We start from the raw sequence: 13319 nt of genomic DNA on the forward strand, positions 1-13319 counted from the left end.
TGTATTTATTGTTAGAGTTGAATCTCATTCTCCTAAAGGTTGGCACAGAATGCTGATTTTATAAAAGTTGTCTGTTAGCCAAAAAAAATGTGTTGATAAATGAGAAACATCAGGCAATCAAAACACTGAGAAACATATTGTCAAACCATTCCCAATATGAAAAGGCTCTATTGTCAGTTCATCAAAGATACAAAGTCAAAGATCCATTCCAAACTGCAGGATTATTAGATAGACTCCAAGGAATGGTGGAAGATTGCAAAAATATGTTTCCAACATAAGGACCTGATAGACCTCTCTCTCATTCTGCGAAGGTGATGTCCCATGCCTCATTTTTATGGATGTTGCTAAATCAAGTCTGTCACCCAAAATTGAAGATCTAGTACCAAATATTTCATTAAACCCCAGTAACTCCACCAGCCAAGTGAAGAATCACGCTCATGAAAGATCATCGTGTTGAAAACCTGGATCCCAGAAAAATTACTAACCCCAAAGGCACAGGTTGTTGGTCTGTCCAAACACTCTTTGTGTAACCAGCTGCTCTTTTGCTCATCTATTTCAACTAATGCTGCCAAATGGTTTCCCAAATCAGTAAAAAGCTACAAACCTCATGTGCAACTGCAATAAGGAGTCAAGGTCAGATTCTGATAACTGTGTCCCAGAATCTCTCCTGCCAATTATGTCAAAACTGTTTAAAAGAATAAAGAGCAAGAAGCTGTTAAGTGATCTCAATCTCAACAAGTTATTGTTTGCTTGCCAAGTTGGCAAAGAAACAAAACAGAAATTCACATTCTCAATTTCATTGTCCAAACCCAAGGCTGTTTTATCTAAGAGCCAGAGTTAAAACGAGAGCAGTTCCTCTTGGCATTAGAAGCTGTACTGCCACCTTTAAGGGATATCTGCTCTGCAAAGCTGATGTCCTTTTACTCCCATGTAATTGAATGCTGCAGGAATTGGTGCAATCAAGTTTTTAAGGCAAAATTTCTGAACATTTGGTGCATTTAACCATTTCTAATAAAACAATATCACCTGCTTCAGCCCTTAAACATGGGCCAGCCTGAAATCCAATAGTTTTCTCGTTATCAAACTATAATCCCTAACATTCAATGATTTTTGAATAGTTATTTATCATAAACATTAGAATTGCTATATGACAATAGTTTCTCGATGATTTGCTGATCTGGCTGCTGTATTGTTTAGGAGTTACAAAGCGTGGTGCTGGAAAAGCACAGGAGGTCAGGCAGCATCTGAGGAGCAGGAGAGTTGATGTTTTGGGCATAAGCCCTTCATCAGGAACATACTTTTCAACACTGATACTCCAGCATCTGCAGTGCTCACTTGCTGGCATTGTTTGGGGCTATGTGGAATACAATAAATGAATATCCATCAATTTACCTCTGCATTGGCATTAGATGAATATTGCTGAAAATGTGTTGCTGGAAAAGCACAGCAGGTCAGGCAGCATCCAAGGAATAGGAAATTCAATGTTTCAGGCATAAGCCCTTCATCAGGCTTATGCCCGAAACGTCGAATTTCCTCTTCCTTGGATGCTGCCTGACCTGCTGCGCTTTTCCAGCAATACATTTTCAGCTCTGATCTCCAGCATCTGCAGACCTCACTTTCTCCTCCATTAGAAGAATATTGGCCCCATATTGCTTTTCATGATCGTCAGGAACAAAATAAGCTTCACCATGCAATTTCTACATTGGTCAATTTCCAATTTGAAAACTTAATGGAAAAGCAAAATACTGGAGCTTCTGGAAATCTTACAATTGTAACTGTTGGAGAAACTCAGCAGATCTGGCAGGATCAGTGGAGAGAAAAGCAGAGTTGACCTTTCAGATTGATGAACTTTCCTTAAAATTGAGAAATGAGTTGTTCATATTAGTTGTCGAAATATGTGATTGCATTAAGCTTTTTTATATATTGACATCATGTATGATAATTTCAAACTTAGTGACAATGATAAAAGTGAAGGAAGAGAGAGTCACATTCATATATGGATTTTTGCAACCTTATGATGTCACATAACATTCTACAAATGAAATACTTTTGCAGTACTGTAATGTAGGAAGACAATTTGCACACAATACCGCACAAGAAATGATATGATCATGACGGATAATCTGCTTTGGGTGTTGAGTGAGGATTAACTGTTGTTGGTCTAGACACCAGCAAATTCTCCTATTCTACTCGCAAATAGTGAACTCTGATCTTTTAAGGCCATCTGAGGAAGCTGGTGAGAATTTAGCCTAGATTATATCAGTTAGTAGCATTCTCACATCAGGAGTGAGAAGGTTGAAGGTTCAAGTTCCACTTCAGGAGTTGAGCACAAAAATCTAGGTTAACACTCCAGTGAGGTACAGGAGAAGTGACACACTCTCTGATGTAATGCCTCTTAGATGAGATGTTATGATTAAGTTGAGACTCTGTCAGGTGGATGTAAAATATCTGACACTCTCTCATAGAGCAGCAGAGAAGTTAATCCCTAGTGTCCCAACTAATAATTGTCCCTTAGTCAGCATCATATAAACAGTTTGTTGGGTCATTATCATATTGTTGTTTGTGGTAGTTTGCTGCTTACAAATTGACTGCCATACTTTCTGGATTGCCACAACTCCTAAACTTTAATAGCATCTCATTGGGTGTACAGCATTTTGCAACCTTCTGAGGCCATGAAGTATATTATATCAATGCAAGTCCTACCTTACCATCTGAACCAAACAACCTCACCTCCACAGCACCACATTCCCTTAGTACTGCAGAGGAATATCAGCCTAGATTTCTTACCTCAAGTTTTGGTCCAGTCCAAGTATCTCATGACAACACAACCCACGGACAAAGGATGTTTCATCCATAAGCACATTACCTAATGTCCATGTGCTGCATTCAACCATCAAACTGATCTGATTGACACCATGACGGGTTTGTGCAGGAGCTTTTGAAGATGAACAGAATGAAAATATAGAACATAGAAAAATACAGCGTAGTACAGGCCCTTCGTCCCTCAATCTTGTGCTGACCCAAGCCCACCTAACCTACACTAGCCCACTATCCTCCATATGCCTATCCAATGCCTGTTGAAATGCCCATAAAGAGGGAGAGTCCACCACTGTTACTGGCAGGGCATTCCATGAACTCATGACTCGCTGAGTAAAGAATCTACCCCTAACATCTGTCCTATACCTACCACCCCTTAATTTAAAGCTATGCCCCCTCATAATAGCTGACTCCATACATGGAAAAAGGTTCTCATTGTCACCCCTATCTAAACCCTAATCATCTTGTACACCTCTATCAAGTCACCCCTAAACCTTCTTTTCTCCAATGAAAACAGCCCCAAGTGCTTCAGCCTTTCCTCATATGATCTTCCTACCATACCAGGCAACATCCTGGAAAACCTCCTCTGCACCCGTTCTAGTGTCTCCACATCCTTCCTATAGTATGGCGACCAAAACTGCACACAATACTCCAGATGCGGCCGCACTAGAGTCGTATACAACTGCAACATGACCTCAAGACTCCGGAACTCAATTCCTCTACCAATAAAAGCCAGTACGCCATATGCCTTCTTCTTTACCTGAGTGGCAACTTTCAGAGATCTGTGTACATGGACACCAAAATCCCTCTGCTCATCCATATTACCAAGTATCCGAACATTAGCCCAGTACTCCATCTTCTTGTTACTCTTACCAAAATGAATCACTTCGCACTTACCTACATTGAACTCCATTTGCCATCTTTCTGGCCAGATCTGCAGCTTATCTATATCCCGCTGCCACATCCTTCCTCACTGTCAACAACTCCACTGACTTTCGTATCATCCGCAAACTTGCTCACCCAACCTTCTATAAAAATGACAAATAGTAATGGTCCCAAAACAGATCCTTGTGGAACACCGCTAGTAACTGCACTCCAAGATGAACTTTTACCATCAACTACTACCCTCTGTCTTCTTCCAGCCAGCCAATTCCTAATCCAAATCTCTAACGCACCCTCAATGCCATACCTCCGTATTTTTTGCAGTAGCCTACCATGGGGAACCTTATCAAACGCCTTACTAAAATCCATATACACCTCATCTACCGCTTTACCCTCGTCCACCTCCTTAGTCACCTTCTCAAAGAATTCAATAAGGTTTGTGAGGCATGACCTGCCCTTCACAAAACCATACTGACTATCCTTGATCACATTATTCCTATCCAGATGTTCATAAATCCTATCCCTTACAATTCTCTCTAAGACGTTGCCCACAACAGAAGTGAGACTCACCGGCCTATAGTTACTAGGGTTATCCCTACTCCCCTTCTTGAACAAGGGAACCACATTTGCTATCCTCCAGTCTTCTGGCACTATTCCTGTAGACAATGAGGACATAAAAATCAAGGCCAATGGCTGTGCAATCTCCTCCCTTGCTTCCCAGAGAATCCTAGGATAAATGCCATCAGGCCCAGGGGACTTATCTATTTTCACCCTTTCCAGAATTTCCAACACCTCTTCCCTACATATGGGGTTTTGATTTATTGACTCTGATGAATATGATCTTGTCACTGCAGATGGCATTTTAATTTGAGTCAGCAGTATCGCTAGCTCTATCTTCTGCACTTAAAATATATTCCTGACTGCCCTATTTATAAAACAAGTTAACATCTTTGTAAACAGAATGAATGAGTTCAGCAAAAATGGTCCCCACTGAATGTTTAATTTTAGCATGATAGCAAAGTCACCCTGCCTTCCTTAATCCATTTTTGTCATCACAAAGAAATTATTTTGCATTAACCGAATTCATTTCATAATAGACAAAATTATCTCTTTATTAAGCTATTTTGTGCCCTTTAGGTGGGTTGCGACGACAACGTCAGACTGTTCAGTCTTGTGCGGGAAAGGAATCCGCCAACGACGAGTGACATGTGAGCAATTAACGGCAACTGGAACAGTAAAAACATTATCTCCAGTGTATTGTTCAGACAGCACAGAACAGCCCGCTGAAATAGAGGATTGCTTAATGCAGCCTTGTGTAGGGTGGAGCAGTCCAGCGTGGGGACAGGTAATGATATAGATCTCTGCTAAGAATTATTTAGTTCTTTTCAATAGCAATGATGATCATGATGAAAAATGAAAGAGTTCGGAGTTTTGCTGAGGCCAATTTATTAGCACAATTGTGAAAGCTGTTGTGTGAAATTCCTATACTGACCCCATTTCACTCTCCTGTACAAAAACTCTCCTAAGAATTTTACTCAAATGGCTCAACACGGAGTGAAAAATAGCAGACCTGCAAGCCAAAGGAATTTTTTAAATGTAGTTTTAATGACTTAACTAAACCATGCGAAACAAATCTTGGTCAAATATAAGGCAACTTCGGTCATATTTCCTGCATCGCTTGCAGGTTTGTAAACTCCAGCCCCTGCCTCCCGGCAGTTGATCAATTGCACGTAATGCAACTGTGTGCAGTTTGCACATTGTTCCCATGTCTACATGGGTTTCCTCGGGATGCTCCAGCTAAAGATATGTAGGTTTGGTGGATTGGCCATGGGAAATGCAGGGTAACAGGGATAGGGTGGGGGAGCGGGGGTGCGGTGGTAGTAGATCTGAGTGGGATGCTCTGCAGGGGATTGATGTAGATTCGATGGGCCAAACGGTTTGCTTCCACATTGCAGGGATTCTAAGATACATTTCAATCTTTGTCTTTACCATCTGGGTAACAGACAGCCTGGGAGCGATTCACAGGAAACTATCAAGGGGAGGCGATTTTACAGCTGTTACACAACCCAGCTAGTGCATTAATTTAATCAGAGGGAGAATCAAACCGATTCTGTTAATGGCCTACAACCCTTTCTGGCGTGTTTTTGCTTCTTCAGTCCATACAGGCCATGCATACAGCTGAGAAAGTGAGGTTGGAAATTTATTCCATTATCCAGTTAATGGTGCCATTTTCCCAATAATTGTCTTTGGGTTTGCTCCACTATGGACTAATCATCTCTGGTTGTAATTGTGCCTTTGGGCAGCAATGCATTGTAACTTGGCAGCATAGATTCTCTCCCAATGGCAGCTGAGCCAGAATTACCAGTGAACTAAAGTCAAAAAATCTCCTGCCAATGTATGAAAAGATTTGATTAATTTAGTATTTATTGGTCATCCCTAATTGTCCTTGAAAAAGTGGTGGTTAACTAACTTCTCGTGGTGTAGGAACACCTTAGTAGGAATGGGCTATAAACCTGTCTGGATAATGTGTGTTTTGGAGGGGATCATGAAGTGGTGGTTTTCCCAAAAATATGCTGCCATCGTCATTGGTCATGGGTTTGGAAGGTGTTGAATTGAAATACAAGCATTCTTTAGGGTTTTAAAATATGTAAGAGAAGGGAATAAGTTGACTCTGATTTTGCTGAAAGTAAGTGGCTGTTGGCTAAGATATCCAATGTTAAATTATTGGTATGAGAGGCACACAGTCCATCTCCTTTGGGATATTGTTGATGTGGTGTTAGATTGTATGTCACCCCCTGGTCTTTATTTTGCTGAAAACCACAAAGTGAGTCTCTGAATTCAGCAACTGGCCTGTCTATAATATTAATGTATAAATTCTGATCTGTTTATATTCATAATCTGTGATTTCATAGGCAAAAAAATGGTCAAAGAGGGAGTTTTTCTCCAGTTAATGTATTAAAATCAAACATGATCTTCTGATGGTATCAAATGGCACCAAACTTTAATCTCATTGCTGTGCAGTATATCAATTAATGCACTCAGTAGCTTGTGCAACTCTCCTGCAGTTGGCATTTGATTAGTAAAGTGCAAATAAGTGGGCATTAAAATATTGGTAATCGACAGAATTCTTCTACAGAATACTGGGTACTGATTGTTTTGACTGCTTAACACCTTGCTGCATTTAATTCCTTGCTATCATGACTGTCTGTGAAAACAGGGCTGAGATTGTCAAATGTTACGTAGTGCAGTTTACTGGAATTTAGTCTAAGTGCAGTGAACTGTTTATTAAAAAGTTTATCCACACAAACAATATCTGAGCATTATCTTTGCACGTATTTTTTCAAACTGTTTTCTCGGATCTCAGACATTCAATTGCCAGAGGATATGCATTCTCATGGCATTGCATTGATCTGAGGTTAGCAAAAATATTTGACCTGAAGGTAGCTCAAAAGTTTAAAGACCTTGCTATAAATTCTTTGGAACACATAACAAATACACGACAAGCACGGGAAAAAAGAATGGATCTCTGGAAAATATGAAGTGAGTGATGCCAATTCTGACAAATTGTCAAAAAGACATCCTGAAGCCTACACCTATTTTGATTCAATGATGAAGAAGAACCACTGTTTCTGCCCCCATTGCCCCCATTTTGGTTGTCTTTTTTGATTGGAGTGCCCTGGGGCAGTTTATTAAAATAAAGGCCCATAATGATAGAAATAGCTGTTAACCTTTGACATAGGCTGAGCTTCTGTTTTATGGTGACCAAATAAACTACTAAGCTTTAGCTTGGTATTTCTAATTTAAGAATGATAGTGACCACAATTCGGTTAAGTTTACTTTATCCATGGATAGGGATAGGTATATATTGCAGGGCAAGAATTATAGCTGGGGGAAAGGCAATTATGATGTGATTCAACAAGATTTAGGATGCATGAGATGAGAAAGGAGACTGCAAAGGTCGGGCACAATTGAAATGTGGAGCTTATTCAAAGAACAGCTACTGGGTGTCCTTGATACATATGTACCTGTCAGGCAGGGAGGAAGTGGCCAATTGAGGGAGCAGTGGTTTACTAAAGAAGTTCAATCTCTTGTCAAGAGGAAGAAGGACGTGTATGTAAAGATGAGATGTGAAGGCTCAGTTACGGTGCTTGAGAGTTGCAAGTTAGCCAGGAAGGATGTAAAGAGAGAGCTAAGAAGAGCCAGAAAGGGGACATGAGAAGTCGTTGCCACGTAGGATCAAGGAAAACCCTAAAGCTTTCTACAGCTATGTCAGGAATAAAAGAATGATGAGTAAGATTAGGGCCTGTTGGGGACAGTAGTGGGAAGTTGTGCATTGAGCACAAAGAGCTAGGAGAGGTGCTAAATGAATATTTTTCACATAGGAAAAAAGACAATGTTGTCGAGGAGAATACTGGGATACAGGCTATTAGACCAGATGGGATTGAGGTTTACTAGGAGGAGGTGTCAGCAATTCTGGAAAGTGTGAAAATAGATAAGTCCCCTGGGCCAGATGGGATTTATCCTAGGATTCTCTGGGAAGCCAGGGAGGAGATTGCAGAGCCTTTGGCTTTGATCTTTATGTCGTCATTGTCGACTAGAAATTGCCATAAGACTGGAAGATAGAAATGTTGTCCTCTTGTTCAAAAAGAGGAGTAGAGACAACCCTGCCTTCAGTTGTGGGTAAAGTGTTGGAAAGGATTATAAGAGGATCTTTAATCATCTAGAGGGAAATAAGTTAATTAGGGATAGTCAACACAGTCTTGTGAAGGGTAGGTTATACCTCACAAAACTTAGAGTTCTTTGAGAAGGTGACCAAACAATGGATGAGGGTAAAACTGTTGATGTGGTGTATATGGATTTCAGTAAGGTGTTTGATAAGGTTCCCCATAGTAGACTATTGCACAAAATACAGAGGTATGGGATTGAGGGTGATTTAGCGGTTTGGATCAGAAATTGGCTAGCTGAAAGAAGACAAGGTGGTGGTTGTTGGGAAATGTTCATCCTGGAGTTCAGTTACTAGTGGTGTACCGCAGGGATCTGTTTTGTGGCCACTACTGTTTTTCATTTTTATAAATGACCTGGATGAGGGCATGGAAGAATGGGTTAGTAAAGTTGCGAATGACACTAAAGTCGGTGGAGTTGTGGACAGTGCAGGAGGATGTTGCAGGTTACAGAGGGACATAGATAAGCTGCAGAGCTGGGCTGAGAGGTGGCAAATGGATTTTAATGCAGAAAAATGTGAGGATTCATTTTGGAAGAAGCAACAGGTATACAGTGTACTGGGCTAATGGTAAGATTGTTGGTGGAGTAGATGAGCAGAGAGATATTGGTGTCCATGTGCATAGATCCCTGAAAGTTGCCACCCAGGTTGATAGAGTTGTTAAGAAGGCATACTGTGTGTTAGCTTTTATTGATAGTGGGATTGAGTTGCAGAGCCATGAGGTCACGTTGCAGCTTAACAAAACTCTGGTGCAGCTGTACAAACACACTTGGAGTATTGCATGCAGTTCTGGTTGCCACATAATAGCATTGGAGAGGGTGCAGAGGTGATTTACCAGGATGTTGCCTGGTTTGGAGGGAAGGACTTATGAGGAAAGGCTGAGGGACTTGAGGCTGAGATAGGGTGGAACAGTGAGATCCTTTTTCCTCGGATGGTGATGGCTAGCACTAGGGGACATAACTTTAAACTAAGGGGTGATAGATATAGGACAAATGTCAGAGGTATGTTTTTACTCAGAGAGTAGTAGTGTGTGGAATGCCCTGCCTGTTGCAGTGGTAGACTATCCTACTTTAAGAGTATTTAAGTGGCCATTGGATAAACATAAAAATGATAATGGAATAGTGTAGGTTAGATGAGCTTCAGATCGGTTTCACACATTGGCGCAACACCGAGGGCCAAAGGGCCTGTACTGCGCTGTAATGTTCTATGTTCTAAGTCACAAATACTATGGATCAATATACTTATTCCTGCTAATAAATTTATTAATGAATCTCATCACACTGTCAAAAATCACATTCTTTAAGCGCATAATATTTTCAATACCACTAGCAATAAACACTTTCGTTTTGTTTGACAGTGCTCTGGTCGTTGTGTGGGTCACAATATTGCAGTACAACATCGTCAAATTGTATGTCAATATACAAATGGAGCTTCAGCCACAGAAGTTGCCTGTGACAAAGCGAAGAGGTACTAAGCAACTAAGTTTCATTTTTGACCTTTGTGATCCTATCATTTATATGACCAGGTTATTGAAAACTATTTGTGAATGGTAATGACTTCCAGTAGTTTAATTTCAGGGAAGTATTTGAAATAGAACTTCCTACAGGAGTTGAGTTGATGGTTTCAACTGTAGAAAATTATTTTCAGTACTTCTTTGAAATTAGACAAGTTTTCTGCGTGGGCAAATGTGGATAACTGAGATTAGCCACTTTGGTAGCAAAAACAGGAAGGCAGCTTGTTGTCTGAATGGTGATTCATTGGAAACGATGGGGTGCAACAAGACCTGGGGTGCCCTTGTACATCAGACATTTGAAAGAAAGCATACAAGTAAAGAAAGCAAATGGTATATTGGCCTCTTATAGCGAGAGGTTTCAAGTACAGAAGCACTGATGTCTTGCTGCAATTCGACAGGGCCTGGGTGAGACCCCATCTGCAGCATTGATCTGCTCTCATCTTAGTTTTCAAATCCATGCAGGGTCTTGCTCCTCCCCCATCTCATCAGCCTCACAATCATGCAAGGTATCTATGCTCACCAAATTCTGGTCTTTAGAGCAACGCCAGCTTTAATTGTCCCAACACTGGTAGCCATGCTTTTAGTTTTGTTAGCTCTAAACTCTGCACCCCTGTTTACACATTTTTGCATCTTTATTTCACTTTTGTCTTTTGAGATATGGCTTAAAACCTACATCTTTGACCAAGCCCTTTGTTATCATTTTTGATTGAAAAACCTTGAGACAGTTTATTGGGTTAAAGGTATTGGGAGAAAGGATATTATTATTAAATTGGGGAGGGTTCAGAAACGATGTACCCAGATGTTGCCAGGGATGCAGGGTTTGTGTTATAAGGAGAGACTGGATGGGCTGGGATATTTTATACTGGGACATAGGAGGTTAATGAATGACCTTATTAAGGTTTATAAAATCATGAAGGGTGTAGATAAGGTGAATAGCAAAGGTCTTTTCACCAGGATCTGGGAGTGCAAAACTAGGGGACATGTTTCGAAGGTGAGAGGAGAAAGATTTAAAAGGGACGAAGGGGAAACTTCTTAACACACAAAGTATTCATATATGGAATGAACTGCCAGAGGAAGTGATAGATACAGAAACAGTGACAATATTTAAAAGAGATTTGGACAGGTATATGAATAGGAAAGGTTAAAGTGGGCAAAATGCAGGCAAGTGGGACTACATTAATTTGGGAAGCTTGGCCGGCATGGACAAGTTGGAGTAAAGAGTCTGTCTCCATGCAGAATAACAGAACGATTGTATAATTTTAGAAACTGTTGTTTGCCCCTGATATTAACCCAGGCCCCTTTTTTTTATGGTGACTGAGTAAAGCAATCTCCTCCTTTGTTGTGTCGATCTTTGATGGGCTTTTATTCAAGAATTGCATTGGCTAATCGGTTAGGCTTTATGACAAAACATGGTCGGTTCTGCTATAACACGTGTTTCTTCAAAGCGATTTGGCTTTAAAGCGATTGAAGAATTTAAGCTGTTATTTGTAGAACAGAACTTTCCTTACTGTTATTGGCCATAATGTGATTCCAGCTCCTTTTGTTTAAATGATGCTGCTATTGTGCAATTTTCTTTTAACGCAGAACTATCGCGTTATGTCGGAACCGACTGTAGCTGTAACTTTCTTTGATCTAATGGAATTCCTGGATGATCAAGTTTCCTTGTAAATTTTGCTGGTGTTGCAGAGAACATGCACTATAACTCTCTCTTTTCTTACAAAAGCAGCAATGGCACTGACCGTGAGGAAACCTTCCAAAGTCTTGAAGTCCTGTAAACGGTTCCACTCACCTTCTCAAATGATCCCAACTCTCTGTCTATTCCTGTCCCAATGATTAGTAATAATGTGTTGCAATCCACAGACCTGCCTCTGCCAGAAAATGTAAGTCAAGTAAATGCAACGTGGAGTGGAGAGTGGGACCGTGGAGACAGTGTGCAGCAACATGTGGAATTGGTTTCCAGTCTCGCCGTGTCACTTGCATCCACAAGAGAAGTAATGAGACTGTGGCTGATCAGTATTGTGGATGGAGGAAACGACCAACTACATGGCAACGTTGTAATCTAACCTCTTGTGACAGTGAGTACATTTCTATCTGCTTAAAATAAAAACAATATCTTGCAATAAAATTTACCATATATACTCGTGTAATAACCAATTTTTTTCGGCTACTTTTTAAGGTTAAAGTTATTGCATGGATACTACTTTTGAGGGGCTGAAATTAATGCCCATCAAAATTCATACTGTATTATTAGCAGAAGCCCAAGTGATCTCTAAATGAATAAAGAGAGAAAAAAAAACATGAATTATGGTAATTCTGAAAATCTGAAGCACAGATTAAAAGATTAAATCAGCGGATTGGGAAGACTAGGAGCAGAGTAGAACAACCGGCAGACTGGAATGCTAGAGTGGAAAGTGACAGCCACCACACTGACTCATAAACGTTGATCTGTTACCTGTGAAGAACTAGGGTTGACCTTTACACAAGATATATGGAAAATTCCAGGTTAATTGGCCAAAAATAGGGGATTGACTTGTACGTGAGATCAACTATTACCTGAATATGTTTGGTCGCTTCAGGCATTTCACAGAAAGACCTCATCTGTTTTAGCGTCGAATAGCATTGGGTACACATTTGTTGGGATCGCATTCTAAATTTCTTGTGTGATAAAACTGTGGGAACTGAGTAAGTGAATCATGTTTCCAATCTTCACCGTGGTAATGTTTGGTTTTGGATATGTTGCTTGCAGCTTCAGAAGGAGGATGTCTGGATACAACACGCTACTGTGCACTTGTCAAAAGACTGAGGCTGTGCCATCTGAACACCTACAAGCAGAGATGCTGCGAATCCTGCAGAATGCTTTAAGTAATGTAAACCACCCTCCAATGGATCATAATCAATCTGTCATAGACTGTGAAGGGATTTATACAGAACTTCATGTTGGTGAACTGACTGCAGTTGAACATGGTGCAAGTTGAACGAGAAGGATATTTTTAATATTGTTGTAAATCTGCTTGTACATACAGAAATTCACAAAGTGTGTCCTTGATATTTGTTATATTAGTCAAATGTGTACTGGTTGAATTTTAAAGCAAGAGCTACTCAGCAGTTCTGCTTTTGTGGATTTGTTGTGTTTTACTGTTTGTGTTTTTCTCCCAAGTTATGAGATATCTGCTTATGTTACATCACAGGAGTTAATATGGGAATTATTTACTTGGAGCCAGAACTTTCTCTGAATGTCTGAGTGAACTGAAGTTTTGCATTTTCACAGTGCAGATCAGGGAAAGCTTTCAAACCAAGTGAATTATTAATCAGTGTATATCCCTTTTAATTACAGTAACTCATTTTCAATTCACATTGGGCAAAATAGTTTTTATTTGCAGCTCAGAT

The 13319-nt window shown here is 40.3% G+C and overlaps 1 protein-coding gene across 2 annotated transcripts in view; it reads left to right on the forward strand.

Moving 5' to 3' along the window:
• adamtsl3 (ADAMTS-like 3) overlaps positions 1-13019 on the forward strand; it is a 661690-nt gene extending 648671 nt beyond the window's left edge. For both annotated transcript variants that reach the window (XM_060852820.1, XM_060852818.1), the window contains exons 28-31: positions 4837-5044; positions 9777-9886; positions 11793-12007; positions 12679-13019. In XM_060852820.1, coding sequence (XP_060708803.1) covers positions 4837-5044; positions 9777-9886; positions 11793-12007; positions 12679-12794 — 649 coding nt within the window. In that variant the 3' untranslated portion in view covers positions 12795-13019. The remainder of the gene's footprint in view (positions 1-4836; positions 5045-9776; positions 9887-11792; positions 12008-12678) is intronic.
• The last annotated feature ends 300 nt before the right edge of the window (positions 13020-13319 follow it).

This window comes from Hemiscyllium ocellatum, chromosome 39 (assembly GCF_020745735.1).
Source record: "Hemiscyllium ocellatum isolate sHemOce1 chromosome 39, sHemOce1.pat.X.cur, whole genome shotgun sequence".
Classification (NCBI taxonomy): Eukaryota; Metazoa; Chordata; class Chondrichthyes; order Orectolobiformes; family Hemiscylliidae; genus Hemiscyllium; species Hemiscyllium ocellatum.